This window comes from Balaenoptera ricei, chromosome 16, assembly GCF_028023285.1.
Source record: "Balaenoptera ricei isolate mBalRic1 chromosome 16, mBalRic1.hap2, whole genome shotgun sequence".
In the NCBI taxonomy this organism is placed as follows: Eukaryota; Metazoa; Chordata; class Mammalia; order Artiodactyla; family Balaenopteridae; genus Balaenoptera; species Balaenoptera ricei.
In genome coordinates this window covers 19,472,418-19,490,975 of record NC_082654.1, presented here as the reverse complement: position 1 = coordinate 19,490,975, position 18,558 = coordinate 19,472,418, and the positions used below count along the sequence as shown (strand labels likewise).

Below are 18,558 nucleotides of genomic sequence, written 5' to 3'. Positions count from 1 at the left end.
CGGATTCAGTAGGTCTGAGGCGGGGTGGTGATTCTGCGTTTCTCACAAGCTCCCAGGAGATGCTGAAGCTTGTGGTCCTCAGAGCACACTTTGAGCAGCTAGAAAACACTGTTCCTGACCTTTAGTAAGGATTTTCTGCTTCCCAAGCAGTCACACTGCCTCTATGTGAAGGCATCTCAAGGCATATTTCCACTGCATAGAAATATGTGCATTGTGGTCCCTATGTTGACCTGAATCAGCTAGAACTTTAGCATAATGGCTAAAGTAAAAAAAAAGGAATTTTTTCACTCATGTAACTGAAAAGACCAAGGAGTAGCCCTGGCTGCAGGCATGGCTGGATTCAGGGCCCGTATGCTATCATTAGGACTTGGTTTCTCTCCACTCTGCTTTCTGTTCGCTTGGCTTTGTCATTGGGGTCTCCCTGCGATGGCCCCTGACAGCCCCCGGCTCTCTCCTCTAGGTGGCGTGATGGCTTCAGTGATTCCAGCAGCTTTGGCTCCTCAGCCTCCCATTTCCTCCACCAAGAGAAAGCCAGAGTTTTTCCTAGTAGCTCCCACAGAAGTCCCGAGAGTCATTCCAATCAGGCTAGCTTTGGACACGTGCTCTTCCCTGAGCCAGTCTCTGGGGCCGTGCTGTGACTGGCCAGGCCTGTGTCACCTGCTACGTCCTGGGAGCAGGCTGCAGAAGAGAGGATGGTTCCTGGGGAGGCAGACAGCAAAGCACTGTATCCACATGTGTCTCTGGGCCAAAGGGCTATCACATGGGGTCCCGCCAGGGCTTGCAGAGGTGGGGGAAATTTTGATGGGTCTCTGTCCTGTAACTTTACCTTTTGCTCACCAGGCAAAGTGGAGGGAGAAGAAGGAGAGATTTTAAGGCATTTTCTCCTCTCCTCTCTTGAATATTTCCTCATGCCAGTAATCTTGTCTCACTCTTTGTGGCAGAGATTTTATTCCACAGGGCGTTTGGGGCAGAAACTTTCACATAATAGGTGTCCAACAAATGTGTGAAATGAATGAGAAAGAAAATCTGAAGGAACAATAAAAAGTGAGTGTTTTCCTGCCTGCAGACCTGCGTGACAAGATTGGTTATTCTATAGAGACTTCCCCAGAGTCACAGTGTCTTACCGGCAGAAGGGAACTTGGAATAGTTTGAACCTGTGTGTTCTAGTCACTCCATCAGAGAACTGTCAGGGGAGTTTTCAAGTCCTCTTGCCCAGATGTTTTCATTTAGTGGATTGGGGTGGGACTGAAGCTCCCAGGTGGTTTGGGGACAGCGGGCCTGGTTTCAGAGCCACTGGTAAATTGGCAGCCTCCTAGCCACAGAGGTGGTCCCTGGCCCTGGGAAGCAGTCTTGTGAGTGGTCCATGATGCTCTTGGTTAGGAAGAATAAATCAGCAAATGATGATTGAGGGTCTTTTCCATATAAGATGTGGTGCCGAGAGCTACAATGAATATGAGAATGGTCCTCACTTGGGGAAAGTTTGCTGTCTCACTTGTGATTATTTTCCCAATCACAGAACAGCCTCCTGGGGCCACTGTCAGCCCAGCGCCCCCTGAAGTTCCTTCTGTTCAGGTCGCACGGCCCCGGTGAGGCAGGGAATGGGGTTATTGATCACAGCCGTTAGTGGCACAGGGCCCCGCATGGAATGAGCGCTCCACGATGACTGGCTGGAGAGATGGAGGGATGGGCTGACGGGAAAGATCATGACAATCTGCAAATACTATACGCTGGGGCTGGCGGAGTTAAACTGGGCAGATAAACAATTCTCGTGATTTCAACCTGAGTGCATACGTACGGAGCTCCTAGAAGTTCAGTGGCAAAAGGCAGTGTGACTTGCTTGTGTAAAGGGAGAGATTCCTGAGTAGGGCCTTGAAGGATGAGGCAACTTAACGAAACAGAGAGGGGGTTTCTGGGCAGCAGTCGGGTGAGAAGAGATGTAGAGCCTGGAAAGCACACTCATGTCAGAAACAGTCAGGGCTGCTGGGACAGGATCTGGCTCTGACAAGTTCAGGGCTCATCTGGAAGGTTTCAGCATCTTCCTGGGACTCTGGAGACATGTAAAACAGCCACGGAGGGGTCCGAAGGCACGAAGCTCTCTAGCAGCTTCTTTTATGCTGGCCCAGCATCTGCCTCCCTCTGAGGGCACACTTCCCTGGGACTGTATGGGGCTTGGAAGCTCACCCTTGTCCTAAAGTAGCAAGATGTGTTGACCAAGAGCACTGTGGATGGTCCCCTGGGGGCTTGTTGACAGTGGAAATGGATTTACCGTGGGGGGGGGGGGGTTGTTCAGTATACCATTCTGTCTACTTTTGTGTGTGTTTGAAATGTTCTGCAATAAAAAGGTACCTCCAAACATCATCGCAGACCTACTCTGTTCTCTTCCGTTTCCATTCCCCTGCAGCAATTACAGCTTTATTGTACCTGCCTCCTTTATACCTTTAACCACAGGATAACGAGGCCAGGCCTGAAGAGGAGGATTGAGAGGATTTTCTTAGAGTGAAAAGTTGACTCTGTTATTTGAAAGTCTTTGGCCACTTCTGACTCCTTCTCAGATGGCAGCTGGCAGGGTGTTTGGGCCAGAGAGTGCCAACAATTTGGAATTATCACTTAAAGGAGAGAAACTGACCTCTGGTCCTCAGAGGGGGGTCATAGTGCCTGTGACCGCCAGCCCCAGCGTATAGTATTTGCAGATTGTCATGATCTTTCCCGTCAGCCCATCCCTCCATCTCTCCAGCCAGTCATCGTGGAGCGCTCATTCCATGCGGGGCCCTGTGCCACTAACGGCTGTGATCAATAACCCCATTCCCTGCCTCACCGGGGCCGTGCGACCTGAACAGAAGGAACTTCAGGGGGCGCTGGGCTGACAGTGGCCCCAGGAGGCTGTTCTGTGATTGGGAAAATAAGGGGCAAGGAAATAGTTAAGCCCAGAAGACGCTCTTCTAGCCCCCAAAGAACTCTGGATGCATCTCTTTGACCCCCGGGGGACCACATTAGGCCACTAGAGGATGTTTCCATCTGTGGTGCTTGATTGGCTGCTCTGCCCTCATCAGGGGGCACCCAGAGGGGAAGGGCCCAAGGGGCTGCTGTCTGTGGTGATGGAGGTGCAGAAGGCACCATGAGCTCCTAGAACACCTCTGGCTCTGACGTTGGCCTGACCTGCCCGTCCCTGCAGGTCTCAACCCCACCACCCATGCTACCCCTGGGTAACCGGCAAAACCTCAGCTGCTCCCTGACCAGGCCCCCTGCTCTCACACCAGGCTCTCCTGGATCTGGACCGGAAGGAACAATCACGAGGGTTTGAGATTCCAGAGAGCAGAAGAAAAGTGTTGGGGACTTTGGGGACACTTTTTTGCCACAGAAAGTCCCTGATCCAACCCCCTCAGGGAATTTGTGTGTTCTGAAAAGTCGCCATGGTACATTGTACCCGGTTTGGGGGCACATTCTTTAGCCTTCGCCTATTCCAGCTTGGTAGGGTGAGGACAGATTTGGGACTTGGGATGTGGCCTCCCCGGTGCCAGGAGATCTCATCACACGTCCCTGCACTTGATCCTGATGGCTCCCGCCGGCTTTCCCAAGCTGGCCGGCATGGAGGCAGTGCTGCAGTGGGTCTCCTGGGGACCAGCCATCCCAGGCGGGCCTCTTCCATGATGGTGCAGGAGGCAACTTCCACCTTGTGGCCCAAGGTGGGGAGGCAGGAGGAAGACCCACTCAGTGGAATCACCTCCACGTGAACCTTCTCGTTCTACCCACAGGTGGTGACCAACAACGCTGGCGGGAGGACAGATGGTCTCGGGTGGGGTGGAAGGAAGCATCCTGGGCAGTAGCCTTCTTCTCCGCCCAGGCCCACAGCCCCAGCTCTTTTCTTGCTTGGCCTTCGGTCTCTGCTTCTGGCCCAGTTTAAGCAGCTCAGGTGCCAGTTGACAGTGCAGGGCTTGGGTGATCTGGTTACTTGTAGGTGACACTTCCATATGCTTACAGAGGGTCAACCTTTATAGCTACAGTCAGATGAAAGGGACCATTTGCCAAAAGTGTGAGGCTCCTTTCAGGTGGGTATCCTGACCAGTGCTCAGTTCCTGGGCCTTTTCTTGAACGGGGATTGACTGGATAAGCAGCTGCGCACTCAGAGGACTCACAGAATCCTAGTCCCACCTAATCACAGAGCTCATTTCATATCTCTGGTCCTGGGTTTCACACCTATAAAATGAGATATTTGATGAGACCTAACATTTGTATAGCTCTAAGATTTCATGATCCTTTGTTAAGTACGTAGGAAAAAAATTGAGGATAAAAAGAGCAGTTGATTAAGTTTCTTAAAATAATTCTTTGTCAAAAGTTGACATCATAGACTGACGGTTTTTAGGTCTTGTTTTAACATCAGTATTATTGAGATATAATTTACGTACCATAAATTCAGCCTGTTCCATATATTTTAATTGAATGGAGGAATTTTGTGTAGTCTTTTGGAAAATGCTTCCATCCTTTCTTCTGTGCTCATGAATTTCTTATTTTAATCATTTATTTTTTATTGTTTTGTTAATGTTTGGCCATTCTGGGTTTAGGAAAGGGCTTTGGTTGGGACTCGGGAGCTGGCTTGGTCCTGTCCTGGCACAGTCATTCCGTAGTAACTTCTGGGAAGGGCAGAGCCTTTGGGTGCCTGGCATCCTCAGCTGTGAAACCTGGCTCACAGCCTGCACTGCCCACCTTGCAGATTTACGTTGAGCACCAAATGACCCCTGCGGAGCCCCGCACTGAAGTCAGGAGTTGCAGGAAGCATGGGGCATAGAAAGGACCTTGGAGTTAAAATGCCTGTTGTCAAGTCCTGATTTTCTAATGATCTCTGTGACCTTGAATGTGTTCCTTAACACAGCACAACCACAGGAGTCACCCTAGAACACAATGAGGCTGGTGACTGGAGCTGTGCCAGGCAGAACTCTGCCTCAGTGACCTCTCTGGGTCTGAGTTTCCTCAGGTGTAAAATGTGGAGGCTGCATATTAGTGATCTTCAAGTCTCTTTCCAAGTCATAATGCCTGCCTCCCTCCCGCCCTCTTTCCCTTCCTTCCTTTCACACTTTAGATATTTTCTTTTATTCGGAAGGAGGTGGGAGGTGGGTATTAACAAATGCTGCTTTTTCCCAGCGTGTGGATGGTGAGCCTCAGGCTCCTTCCTTCCCAGCTCAGTGGATGCCACGTGCCCTGGACCACTCAGCCCCACCGCCATTCAGCATTATTCTCATAGTCCTCATCCTCTGGATTAAACTTTTTCTTCCCCTAAAAAGGCACTTTCCCCCCTTTGGTGGACAGGGCAATGAACCCAAGTCCTAGCTGCTTCCTTCTGGTGTTTGCAAGGCCGTCTCTGGTCTGATGGTGACCCCTCTGACTTTGCCTAGAAACCTGGGAAAACCGTGGCTGCCATCATCCAGGACATCCATTCCCAGAGGGAGAGGGACATGTTCCGGGAAGCAGACAGGTGAGGCCCGGTCTTAGGTCTCAGGGCAGATTCTGGGTCATTGGAACATTCTGCCCTTTCTCTTTCTTAGGGGTATTTGAGTCACTCTGTGCTCTACCCTTGCCTCTGTCCTGTCCATCAGCCTCTCTGGGCCCTCTATTTCCACGTGCCTGCTGGAACGCATCAGTCCAGTCCAGTGCTCAGGTTAAACCTCAGAAAAGTTCAAGATGCTAAGCTTCCCCTCAGCTGCTCCTCCTTTGTTGTCAAGGAGTATAGGAGGGGATCTGCTGATATATGGCTCTCAGGGGCAAATGTACACGCTCTTAAAACAGCCTGAAAGTGTGCCTGTGTGTTGTGTGTGTTGTGCATGTGTGTTTGGTGTGTGTTGTGGTTGTATTGTGTGTGTGGTGTCTTGTATGTGTGTGTGTTGTGTTGTGTGTATGGTGTGTGTTGTGTGGTTGTACTGTGCGTGTTGTGTTTTGTGTGTGTGTGGTATGTGTTTGTATTGTGTGTTGTGTGGTTGTATTGTGTTTGTGGTGTGTTGTATGTGTGTGTGGTGTGTTCTGTGTGTGTGTTTGGTGTGTGTTGTATGGTTGTACTGCGTGTGTTGTGTTTTGTGTGTTTGTGTTGTGTGTTGTGTGGTTGTATTGTGTGTGTGGTGTGTTCTGTGTGTGTTGTTTGGCTGTATTGTGTGTGGTGTGTTTTGTGTGTGTGTGTGGTGTGTGGTGTGTTGTGTGGTTGTATTGTGTGTGTGGTGTGTGTAGTGTGGTGTGTGTGTTTGGTGTGTGTTGTGTGGTTGTACTGTGTGTTGTGTTTTGTGTGTGTGTGGTATGTGTATTGTGTGTTGTGTGGTTGTGTGGTGTGGTATGTGTTGTGTTGTAGTGTGTCTGTGGTGTATGTGGTACATGTGTGGGTGTATGTGTGTGGTGTGTATGTGTGTGTGGTGTGAGTGTATGTGTGGTGTGTGTTTGGTGTGTGGTGTGTTGTGTTTGGTGTGTGTGGTATGTGTGTGTTGTGTGTGTTTGGTGTGTGTTGTGTGGTTGCATTTTGTGTTGTGTGTGTTGGTGTGTTGTGTGGTTGTATTGTGTGTTGTGTGTGTTTGGTGTGTGTTGTGTTGTGTGTGTGTGGTATGTGTATGTGGTACATGTGTGGATGTATATGTGTGGTGTGGGTGTGTGTGTGGTGTGTGGTGTGGGTGTCTTCTGTTTACAGCCAGCCCTGGATTTTTCTTGAGCTGAATGTAGGTGTAGAAACATCCATGACCTGACCAGTCATTTACTCTGCACATCGAGTGCAGTCACATTTCCAACTCACTTCTCCCAGCTGAAGTTGTGACCCTGCCAAGCCCAGGCTACAAGTTCAACACTGTCACTGCCCTATGGAGACAGTCCCTGCAGAGGCCACTGTGGGAAACAGCAGGAGTGGCACCTGGCCGGCACATTCTGTAGTTCTTACCCAGGGCTGCCGCAGATGGCACTCTAACCTCGCTGCAGAGGGCCCAGCCCAGGCTGCTTCCCCAGTGGAGGTCAAGGCTGGTCCCAGTGAGCCACATCTCTTGTCCCCTGGTCAGTGAGGACTGCGTGATTTTCCTGTATTTGGGAACCAAATGAAAGTTGCCTGTCCTTTTAGAATGTCAGGTGGATGACTCAGTTGACCTGCTTAATAACAACCTGTGTGTGTGTGTGTGTGTATGTATGTTTATCTTTGTATGTAGCTGTTCAGGTTTGGGATTTTTGTTCGTTTGTTTGTTTTTAATATTATGGTTGTTTGGGTTTTTAAAAGACGTGTGAAGCCACACCGTGACCCTGCAGTTCTGTGGTAGAGTCGGGGGGCAAGTGACCAAGAGGTCTTGCTCTGAACGCTATACGGGCTGGGGTCTCTTTCTGGGTTTCTGTTTCTTCGTCTGATACATGAGCAGGTCAGAGCTCTAAGGATTCTTCCAACCCCAAAATGCCTTCCTAGGGAAATGGAGCCCAAGAGGTGGCCTTTATTTCGGTAGAGGCCAGGTGGAAGGGCAGCTTCCGTCTCATAGTCAAGAGGTCGGCTGATTGAACCCCGGGGTTAGGCAGTCCTGCCCACCAGGCTGGACCAGGGCAACCTGGCCCACAGCCGCCCCACCCCCAGGAGAGTCTCCTGCTCCCTGGGCGTAGCTCATTTCCAAGAGGAGGAGAGCTGGGGTGAGCCAAAACAGCCCAAGTTTTCATCCCAGTTCCTAGGAGCAGAATGAGTAAAGGGGCAGAAAGCCCCCAGGACCGTGCTCAGGGAAAATCCCTCCCAGAAGCCTGGAGGGAGGACGAGCTTGCTCCTGGACCTCTCTGTGCGCTCTGCGCAGTTGTGGTGAAGCGTGTATGGCCAGGTGGGGTCACGTGCACAGTATGTCTGTTGCAGAGACGGGGTGTATCTGGGGATGGAGGCGCAGATTCTAAAATGGCCCCTTTGCTCCCTCACAGATACGGCCCAGAAAGGCCGAGATCTCGAAGTCCGGTGAGCCGGTCATTGTCCCCGAGGTCCCACACGCCGAGCTTCACCTCCTGCAGCTCTTCTCACAGCCCCCTGGGCCCCTCTCGGGCCGACTGGGGCAACGGCCGGGACTCGTGGGAGCACTCTCCCTACGCCAGGAGGGAGGAAGAGCGAGGCCCAATCCCCTGGAGGGAGAACGGGGAGGACAAGAGGGAGAGGACGGACACGTGGGCGCATGACCGCAAACAGTATCCCCGGCAGCTGGACAAGGCCGAGTTAGATGAGCGACTGGAAGGAGGGAGGGGCTACCGAGAAAGGCACCCGAGGTCTGGGTCCCCCAACCCGCTCCACTCCGCGTCGGGATACAAAAGCCGAGAAGACGGCTACTACCGCAAAGAGTCCAAGGGCAAATCGGACAAGTATCTGAAGCAGCAGCAGGATGTCCCTGGGAGGTCCAGGAGGAAAAATGAGGCCAGGCTGCGGGAAGGCAGACACCCGCCGCCTGACGACTCGGGCAGGGAAGACGGGCTGGAACCGAAGGGCACCAAGTCGAAGCAGAGTGAGAAAACCAGAACCAAGAGACCTGATAGAGACCAAGAAGGAGCTGATAGGAAAGAAAGCAGAATGGCAGAGAATGAGGTAATGATGTAATCCCTTCCGCCAGGTAAGGAGAGGCAGGTCCCACGGGAGAATACTATTAATAGAATGGTGATGAACGTTTATTGAGTGAATGAGATGTTTACTGAACGTTTACTCTGTACCAGGCACTGTGCTAAACACTTTATCTCAATTTAATTCTCACGGCAAGCCTATGAGGTAATACTAGTAATAATACTATCACTGCTATAGATGAGGAAACCGAGGCACAGAGAGTTTAAGTTAGTTGCCCAAGGACACACAGTCAGGAAATGGTGGAGCTGGAATGGTGATCTGGCTCCAAATCCCACAGCACCCTGCTACCTTTACTAGAAATTAGGCAGGGACGTGATGCAAAGTCCTTCTATTTTGTCTGTTTGTCTAGAGTGGAACGGCCCTGAGGTATTTGCACCCACAGACGGTGCCGGGGGAGATTAGACCTTTGGTTCGCTCCATCCTCTCTCCTGCCAAAAGCGTCTACCAGTGTTGGGGCTTTGATGAGAGGTGGTAAAGGAGAAGCAGCCACCACCCATTCAGTGATACTGGGCACCCAGGGCTTGATGTATTTCTCTAGACCCAGTCCACAGTGTTTTCCTTCCACTGGAATAAAAATGCTCAGCAGCTGGCTGGCACCTTTCATCCAAGTGCTTCATCCAGGGCTCACAGCGTGCTGCACGACTTCAGTTCACACAGTGGGTCACAAGGAGGACTCTGGGTACCAGGTTTATACTCTAGTTTGGCTTGCACTTCCTTCTTGCCAGAGCCGCCTGCACTTAAGTAGGAATGGGATGGTGGAGGTCGGCGAGGAGGTGGGGGTGGCCTGCATAAAGAATCCAGTTAAAAAATCCTGCATGCATATTTTCTAGTCTGACCCAGGAGCTGTTGACAGTGACTTAAGTCCAAATAAGAATCCCAGGCCTCAACTCCATGAACACTGAAGGGCCGTGCTTTGGCCACGACTTTATTCCTACATGCATTGCTGGGGGGTGTGCTAGGCACAGGGGTTCAAAGATGAGTAGGAAGTAGTCATGTTGTGGCAGAGATTAAGTTCTAGTGGTGGAAGCCAACCTACAAAAATAATTTACATACAGTGGGGCCCCTGCTGGAGTTGAGTGGACAGTCAGCTCTGCACAGGAGAGAAGGAAAGCTGCACAGAGGAGGTGACATTTGAGCTGGACATCGAAAGTGGGGAAAAAAGCAATTTGGGAAGCAGCAAGGGCAAAAGTGAGAAAGGAAGACTTTTTTTATTGCTGATTTATAATATATTAGTTTCAGGTTTACAATGTAGTGATTTGCTATTTTATAGATTACACTCCATTTAAAGTTATTATAAAATATTGGCTATATTCCCCGTGCTTTACAATATATCCTTGTTGCTTACTTATTTTATACATAGCAGTTTATACCCCTTAATCCCCTACCCCTATCTTGCCCCTCCCACCTTCCCAGTCCCCACTGGTAACAACTCTTTTGTTCTCTGTATCTGTGAGTTCTTTTCTGTTTTGTTATATTCATTCATTTGTTTTATTTTTTAGATTCCACATATAAGTGATAACATACAGTACTTGTCTTTCTCTGTCTGACTTATTTCACTAAACATAATTCCCTCCAGGTCTATCTATGTTGTTGCAAATGGCGTTATTTCATTCTTTTTTACGGCCGAGTAATACTCCAGGTTCTTCATAACAGGGAAGACTGTTTTGAAGAACCTGGAGATACTCAACGTGGCTGCATCTTTAGGGCATATTAAAGGGTAATGTTTTTAAGAAGTAAAATCATGGCTCTCATACAAACATAAAATGAATACCTGTCAAAGGTATTGCTTAACTCAATTAATGAGGGAACCAGTAAGATGTAAAAGGCTGTTCAGAGGAGAATCCAAAGAGCAGGCATATAGAGGCACTCAGTAATGCTGAGATGAATTTGCTAATAGATGTGAAACTGGCCTCTTCTGTGGGAATCAGTGGCACTTCCAGCAGATAAAGTTCCTTCGCATCTCTATGAACAAGAATCATTTGTACTATTATCCTATTTCGGCAATTTACAAAGTTGTGAAATAGCTCAGTTCAAGCTAATGAAAAGGTGCAGACTCCGATAGAATCAGGTACCCTGGAAGGGTGCTAGACAAATGCCCAGCCTTACACTGGAAGGACTCCCAGCAGTCTTTTTTGCCCATCTCAAAGTTTGCCACGGGGCTTCCCTGGTGGCGCAGTGGTTGAGAGTCTGCCTGCTAATGCAGGGGACACGGGTTCGAGCCCTGGTCTGGGAGGATCCCACATGCCGCGGAGCGGCTGGGCCCGTGGGCCATAACTGCTGAGCCTGCGCGTCTGGAGCCTGTGCCCCGCAACGGGAGGGGCCGCGATAGTGAGAGGCCCGCGCACCGCGATGAAGAGCGGTCCCCGCACCGCGATGAAGAGTGGCCCCCGCTTGCCGCAACTGGAGAAAGCCCTCGTACGAACCGAAGACCCAACACAGCCAAAAATAAAAAAATAATAAATAAATAAATAAAGTAGCTATAAAATTAAAAAAAAAAAAAAAAAAAAAAAAAAAAAAAAAAAGTTTGCCACAACTTCCCCTGGCAGAGCAAGGGAAGCACAGGAGACAAGATTAGGGAAGTGGGTGGGGTGGGCCCATGAAGGACCTCTTGTGTGTACTTGAACTGGATCCAGAGGACCTGTGAACCAGTGGATGTTTTTAAGAAGAGTGTCTATGCTCGGAGGTGTCCAAGGGGCTGGTGATGGGTCAGTACCTTGAGAAAAGAAGGAAAGAGAGCAAGAGTTAGCAGGGCCTCAAGGCCTCATACACATACCACCAGTCTGGAACCCTCTGTCCCCCATGGCAAAGGGGCGGAGCTGTCCCGTTGCCCTCCTACCCACACTTCTGAGACTCTTCTTTGGTAACTTCTCCTATTGTACCCACCCTGCTTTCACTGGTTTGCACAACATTGCTCATTCACGGTGACGCACGCTGTGGGTCATCCCAAGAGCCCCTGCTGCAAAAAAAAGCTTCCCAGAAAGGCCCCGTGGGTTTCCCCACAATTCTGTCCTTCTCGTAGGTTCTGCCTCTAATAGCCCTAGAGCGGGGTCAGTAGGGACTTGTTGGGGTCCCCAACAGATTGTTTCTGTGGGTTTGGAGCCAGGCAGCCCAATACCATTTGTTGGAATAACAGCAGAACAAAGAGTTTCCCTCACTGATCTCATCACAATCTTGAGAACAGCCTAGAACCCACAGGGTTGCCCCAGGAGTCCGAGAACAGGCAGCGACTAAACTTGGGGAATGAAGGCAGCAGGGCTGAGGACAGGGTCCCTGCCTTTCTTATGATATACCAGGCACCTCCCACCACAGGGCCTTTGCACGTGTTCCCCTGCCTGGGAGTCCCTCCCCCACCAAAGTCCATGTGGCTCCCTGCTCACTGTCACAGTCTCCCAAGTTTATTCCTGGCCACCACGTAAAATCACAACATCCCAACCCACTTCTTTTCCTTCCCTGCTTTCTTTTTCTCGGTGGCATCTGTCTCCTTCCGACCTATCCCCTAATGTCTTTATTTATTTTATTTAGAGTCTGTTCTCCCTCCCAACCCTCCCCTACCCCCATCCCCCATGTAACCCCCATGAGGGCAGGAATTTTTGTCTGCTGTGCTCACTGCCCTGCCCCCAGCTCCTAGATTAGGGCTTGACCCAGAGTGGACATTCAATAAGTATTTGTTGAAGGAATGAATGACTGAACCTGGACTCTGGAGGTAGAGGCCTGGCTTCTTAGAACCAAGTCACACCCTGTTCTTCTCAGCCTCAGTTTTCTTGTTTGTGAAATGGGTGTGATCACAAGGCTGCTGTAGGACTTTAACAAGCTTGTGCTCACGGGAAACCCTGGGAGATTCTGGAGAGAGTGCCCAGTGCTGGGGAAGCCAGTGTGTGCACTGCTCAGTGTTTCTGGGTGGCCACAGCCAGACATGAGGCCCAGCCCTGACCATGAGACCAGAGGTAAAAAAAAAGAAGTCAAGTCACTGAATAGGGAGTCTTGGAAAAGAAGCGCTCCCCCGCTTTCCTGGAAGGGGCATCAGGGTTTACAGCACCAGGTGCCTAGAGAAGGGAAGCCAGGCAGCTGACACAGACCAGACAGCATGACTGAAGCCGAGGTGGAGAGCTGGGACCGTGGTGGACCAAGCAGGAGGTACCTGTCTGTTGGGGCAGCCACTGCTCAGCTCCATTCCGTGGCTGCCATTCAGCCACAGCTGCCCTGTGTCGTCAGATTTCCCACTTCTTAGAGCAAGACCGAAGTCCAGATGCAGGTATCTGTATGAAATTTCCCACGTTTTAGAAACTGTGTAGAACAAAACACGTCTGTGGGCCAGATGGAGCCCCAGGCGTCCCCAGAACGCAGCCCCCAGTATAAACAATCCATAGGAGACAGAAATAGCAAACCCACTTATGTTCAGTTCAAAGCCCAGACAGAGACCCAAGCATGCTGGGAGGCAGGTGTGTACTTGTTATTCACTCCACCCTCTCCTACCAGTCTCCATTCTTGCACTGACCAGTGTTCGTGCAGCACCTGGCGCTGGGGCTGCAGTTGTGAGTCAAAGCTAAAATGACTCTTGATCTCGTAGAGCTCATGGTCTAATGAAAAACATGCTAATCAAATAATTCCTTAAATGGGTACCCGAGTGTGAGTGTGAAGTGCTAAGGAGATGGAGGATACAGTGCTGTTAGTGCCAGTTAACCAGGGGTCCCCTAACCTCCGGTTAGGAACCGGGGTGCACAGCAGGAGGTGAGCGGCGGGCAGGCGAGCAAAGCTTCACCTGCCGCTCCCCATCGCTCCCCGTCACTGGCGTTACCGCCTGAGCCGTCCCCCGCCCCCCCCATCCCTCCCCGTCCATGGAAAAATTGTCTTCCACGAAACCAGTCCCTGGTGCCAAAAAGGTTGGGGACCACTGCCTGTCACGAATCAGAGGCTCTCCTTGGTTAGGATGTGGCTGCTGGGGTTGAAAGGAAAGGTGGGTATTTACTGGGTGAAGCAAAGGGGAAGCGAACGAAATGTTCAAGCAAGAAGGTGCAGTGAGGATATGATAGATTTTGCATTTTGGAGTCATCATTCCTCATCGCCTCGGGGAGAATACACTTGGGAGGAGGCTACAGAGCAGAAGTGGAAGACCAGTTAGGAGGTGGTTTAGCAGTAACCCCGGCCCTGTGGTGGCAGCCCTGCTTGCAGCAGCTGGGACCTAACACATCGGTCCCTGAGCTGGTTGGTGGCAGGGTGGGACGAGTGCCTTGGTTGCATTTGTCTGTTCCCTGTAAGCTGCTGTCACCTGGAAAGGATCCCAGGGCCAGGGGTGCACTGAAGGGCACCGCTCTGTCTCCTTTGCCTGCAGGGAGGGAGAGCAGGTCCGCCTGGCGGGGGGCTTTCGGCGGCCAGGCCGTCCCTGCCTCTCCCAGCTTGAACTGGAGGGAGTCTCTCTACTGTGTTGACCTGGGCGTGTGCTGCAGGAACTGCCTGGGAAGGGTAAGGGCTATTTATTTTGACAAGGGAGGGCCGTGGATAATTTATTCAGGAAGACAAAAATAAAGAAAAGGGGTCCCCTGTTGGTAGAAGCTCTGGGTTCTGAGGGCTAAAAAGGCATTTGGAGCTGCTTTGAGCTCAGGTCAGCTCAGAAGGCTGGAGCAGAGCTTCCGCTCCGAACGCCGGAAAGAGCGAAGACTCGAGGATTTAAACTGTCTTTCCCTGTCCCATAACAACTGGTTAAACCCGTCAGCCCTGAGCTCCTGCCCCGGCTGCCTCCTTGTTGGCAAAGACGGGTGTGTCTGCTCATAAGAAATCAGAGCGAGAGTGGTTTACCTTGAGCCAACCTCGGCCAAAATTGTCGAGAAAATGCACCTTGCTCCCAAGAATGCCCAGGAACGGTGATTGATTTGGTGGCCAAAGTTTGTCATGGGAGAATGTCCTCCTCAAACTTCTGAAATGGGGATTGGCAAACTTTTTCTACAAAACACCAGAGAGTAACTATTTTAGGCATATGGGCCAAGAGGCAAAATTGAGGATATTATGTAGGTAATATAATATAAGCATTTAACATGCAGCCATTTAGAGACATGAGAAGCATTGTTAATTCGCAGACTGTACAAAAAAGAGGAACTGGATCAGATTTGGCTTGAGGACTATAGTTGGCTGACCCCTGTTTTCAAGGCTGGTCAGAGACCCTAATTCTCAAAGCAAATATCTGCTTTCAGTTGTTCAATTTCCCAGACATGAGCACTAGCGTGAGGGACTTAATCTGAGGGAGGGAATAGGAGGAAGGAAGACGGGGCGGCATTGCTAGTTGGGGCTATAGCTCTAGGACAGAGATAAGGCAAAAGAGAGGTGAGAGGGGCCCTGATTGGGTGACAACACCCTTCCTACCCATAAGTGGCCTGGAGGTGATATTTTTTATGGCTAAGACTGATCTGTTGGTGAGATGTCACCATGATGGTTGTGAACCCCAGGGTCAGTTCCCCCTTGGCCCCTTTACTCACCCTCACTGTCTACAGATTTTACAGCTGCAAAAAGTACCCAGTTTGCCAGGGATGTCTGTCTCCCTAAAGCCCTGAGGCCAGCCGTGAAGACATTTCTGTGCCTCCGTTTGTGTGACCTTGGGCAAGTTACTTAACCTCTCTGAGCCTCAGTTTCCCCATCTATATAATGAAGATGATAATAGCACCTGCCTCTGAGGGGTTTTGTGAGGATGAAGGAAGTGATGTGTGTGAAACACATCCGACAGCATTAGCTGTGCTCAATAGTGTTGTTTTCCTCTTGGCGTGCCCTCTGCCACTTCTCACTGTTGACTTGATTTGTTCTGCTCTTCCTTTGGTAAGGCTGAAAAAGAGGAACAGGACAGCGTGGAAGAGAGCCCCCTGCATCTGGGCAGGCAGGAGAAAGAAACAGAGTCCTTTGATGCAGAGAACACAAAGGCAAGGAAGGTAAACTTTGTCCCAGATGCTGGCAGCGTAGCCACATCAACACAACAGCCATTGGGCCCCAAGTCACAGGCATCCCCATCCTGCCGGGTGATGACCTGCTTGCTGCATGGGATGTGTCTGAGACCCCACCAGTGGGTCTGTGAATGAAGCCAGCACTTCTTGGAGGAATGGCTTTGCCTGGGATCTTTGCACAGTCTTTATTGAGGAAATCTTTACCACATGCCTGGGCTCTGCCTCAGTCTTCAGTAACTTGGCTGCACTCATAAGAGAAAACATGTGCCCAAAAAAGACTCAGGCTTCAGAGCCAGGCTCCCAAAATAGGCAGCTGCCTTGGGAGGGGCTGGAGGAGGAAGGAGGCTTTGGGTACTCAAGCTGGGGCCCTGACCTCAGCAGGCCCTGACCCTGGGATTAACAAAACATCTACCGTGCTTGTAAAGATTATTTTACTTAATTTAAATGAAAAACCCAGTTACAGGGCTGGGGCTGCCACAGCAAAAAGAAGTGTCCTTGGAACTTGGCCAGCTTCGTGACTTTCCGGCCAGGAGAGGCGGAGAGATGAGTATCGCTGGCAGGGAAGCTGATCTCCTAAAGCTGGCTGCTGGGTCCCTGGGCTGCTGGGGACGCAACGGGAAAGTTTCGGGAGGGGCCAAGTTTGAGCCATGGCTACGGAGGGTTGCACCCTTGCTGGGAGAGGGTGTTTGGGGGAATTTTGTAGGGACTTTGCTGCAGTTAACATTTAGTGATGCCCTACATGCAAGGAAATAGCTCCAGCAAGTTGATGCATTTAGCGCTTACAACTCAATCATTCATTTGTTCAAAAACTATTTAGTTTTCAGAATTAAAAAAACATAAAATTTCCAGAAATTGATCAGAAAAAGATGAGCAGAGATTGATATCTATTAATAGGAAGCAGGCTAAATAACTTTGATTGGAATCCTACATGGGCATTAACAGTTAAGGTGTAGATGTAGATCTGATGATATAGAAACACCTCTAAGCCACATTACTGAATAAAAATGTGTTGCCCACAACTAAAAAAACAACAAAACAAAACAAAAGAAAAAAAACTATTTATTGAGCACCTACTATATACCAGGAGTTGAAATTCTTTGTCCACTTGGTGGGTTAAACATTAAGGGCTTATTCCAACTCCTGTGCTGTTTGGAGCCTCATCCTAGGGATAAATCAGTGATGAGAGACTTCAGTGGTTTACAGCTCCTAATTACCCAGTAAATGTTCCCAGGTAGGAGTAAGATTGCTCAGCATCTTTCTCGTTTGAGGGGTCCTGTGGTCAAGGTTTGCACCCTCTTCTGCTTAAATACCAAGACCCACTCCTCAGCCACCCTCTGACCTCCATTCCTCATTTGTATTCAGGAGCAAGATTCGGAAAGTGGAAGTGAGGCAGAGGGGGAGAGCTGGTACCCCACGAACATGGAGGAGCTGGTTACAGTGGACGAGGTGGGGGAGGAAGAAGATTTTATCATGGAACCGGACATCCCAGAACTGGAGGAAATTGTGCCCATCGAACAGAAGGACAAAATCTGTCCAGAAATGTGTCCCTGTGTGACGACCACCTTAGACCTGGACTTAGCCAAAGAGTTCACCAAGGAGGGAGTCAAGACCATAGGTAATGAGGCTGCGGAAATCGGCCTCAAGTCGCCCAAAGCACTGCCTTCTGCTTCCATGAGCTGTCCCAGTGACATGGACGTGGAAACGCCTGGCCTAAATCTGGATGTTGAGCGGAAGCCAGCTGAACGCGAGACGGGCCTCTCACTGGAGGGCTCAGATTGCTGCGAGAAGCAGGCAGAGGGAGCAGAGAGCTCAGATGTTCGTCTGGCCCCCACACTCCAGCAAATGTCTTCCCCCACGCCAGCAGAGGAGAGGGCCTGGCAGCGGCAGCCTGGCCCCCTTCTTGATGACTGTCAGGCCAGGGGGACCCTGGAAGATGGGGCTGGTGAAGGCAGCCCCTTGGAGGAGAAAGCCAGCCCCTTCACCGAAACAGACCTCCAAAGCCAGGCCTGCCAAGGAGTGTCGACCCAGGGTAACTACTTCCTTTTTCTCCTGTGCGGTTGGGTTGATCGGACCACTGCTTCCCTAGAGCAGTGTATGGGCATGTGCAGGCTGGAACGGACAGAAGTAAGGTTTCAGCCAGCCTGAAAGCTGGTGCAGAAGGCAAGCTTAACAGCCTGGCTAAATCGTTAGAGCTTTTAGGCAATTGGTATAAAGGAAGTCGGATGGGAGGCCACACGTTTCTGAGAAGCAGACTCAGATAGGACGGACTTCTCTGAATTTACGGGATCCCAGATGGACTCTGCCAACTAAATTAGCAAATGTTTGGAGTTATCAAAGGAGCTTTGGTTCCTAAGGATCAGCAAGCAGCCTCTCTTGTCTGCACCACCGAGGACCACCCAGGCCGTTGTTTCTGTGAGGCCTGAGTGAGGGGGCGGGAGCGTGGGAGGCCGAGAAGGGAACGGGCAGAGGGAAGAATGAGGGGCTCACGAAGGGGCATGGCCGGTTCCCATTCTCACCACCTCAGACCCACTTTTCTCCAGCGTCTGACAGTGAAGCAAGACTTGTCCCGGGAGCTCCTCCACCTCCATTGGAGGTGATGTGTGTCTGTGCCTGGCACTATGACATCATGAAAGAGTTTAAAATAGGCTAAGCCCTGTTTTCTGTGCCAAGTGGAAACTAAAGATCCATCAAGGACGGTGGGGGAGGGGAGAGTAGTCCTCATTTTTCTCTCAATGAAAATAGCTAGAAATTCATTTTGCAGAAAGCCTGCAGTATTCCAGAGTTTGAAGTAAGGGGAATAAGAGTCGAGGGCAGAAAACACAGAGGAAAGGCTTAAAAATAAACATGTCAACCCAGTGCTCTGTGGTTGGCACGAGCTGGTAGGTGAGCTGGCGGCTTGGACTTCCCTCCATGTCTAGCTGACCTGAGCTGTTTTTCACCTGCGTGGATCTGAGTCTCCATGGAAACTCTGCTGTGATCTGCCTTGTTGCTAGAGAAACGCTGAGGCCTGGGCTGTGTCTAGAGAAGGCAAGAATAAAGGAGCGAAGTGGTGTTCAC

At 50.5% G+C, this 18,558-nt stretch overlaps 1 protein-coding gene across 4 annotated transcripts in view; it reads left to right on the top strand.

Annotated features, from left to right (window-relative positions):
• The window catches only part of RBM20 (RNA binding motif protein 20), a 212,139-nt gene that overhangs the window by 172,640 nt on the left and 20,941 nt on the right, over positions 1-18,558 (top strand). For all 4 annotated transcript variants that reach the window (XM_059900652.1, XM_059900650.1, XM_059900651.1 and 1 more), the window contains exons 8-11: positions 5,388-5,467; positions 7,897-8,545; positions 15,385-15,489; positions 16,864-17,530. In XM_059900652.1, coding sequence (XP_059756635.1) covers positions 5,388-5,467; positions 7,897-8,545; positions 15,385-15,489; positions 16,864-17,530 — 1,501 coding nt within the window. The remainder of the gene's footprint in view (positions 1-5,387; positions 5,468-7,896; positions 8,546-15,384; positions 15,490-16,863; positions 17,531-18,558) is intronic.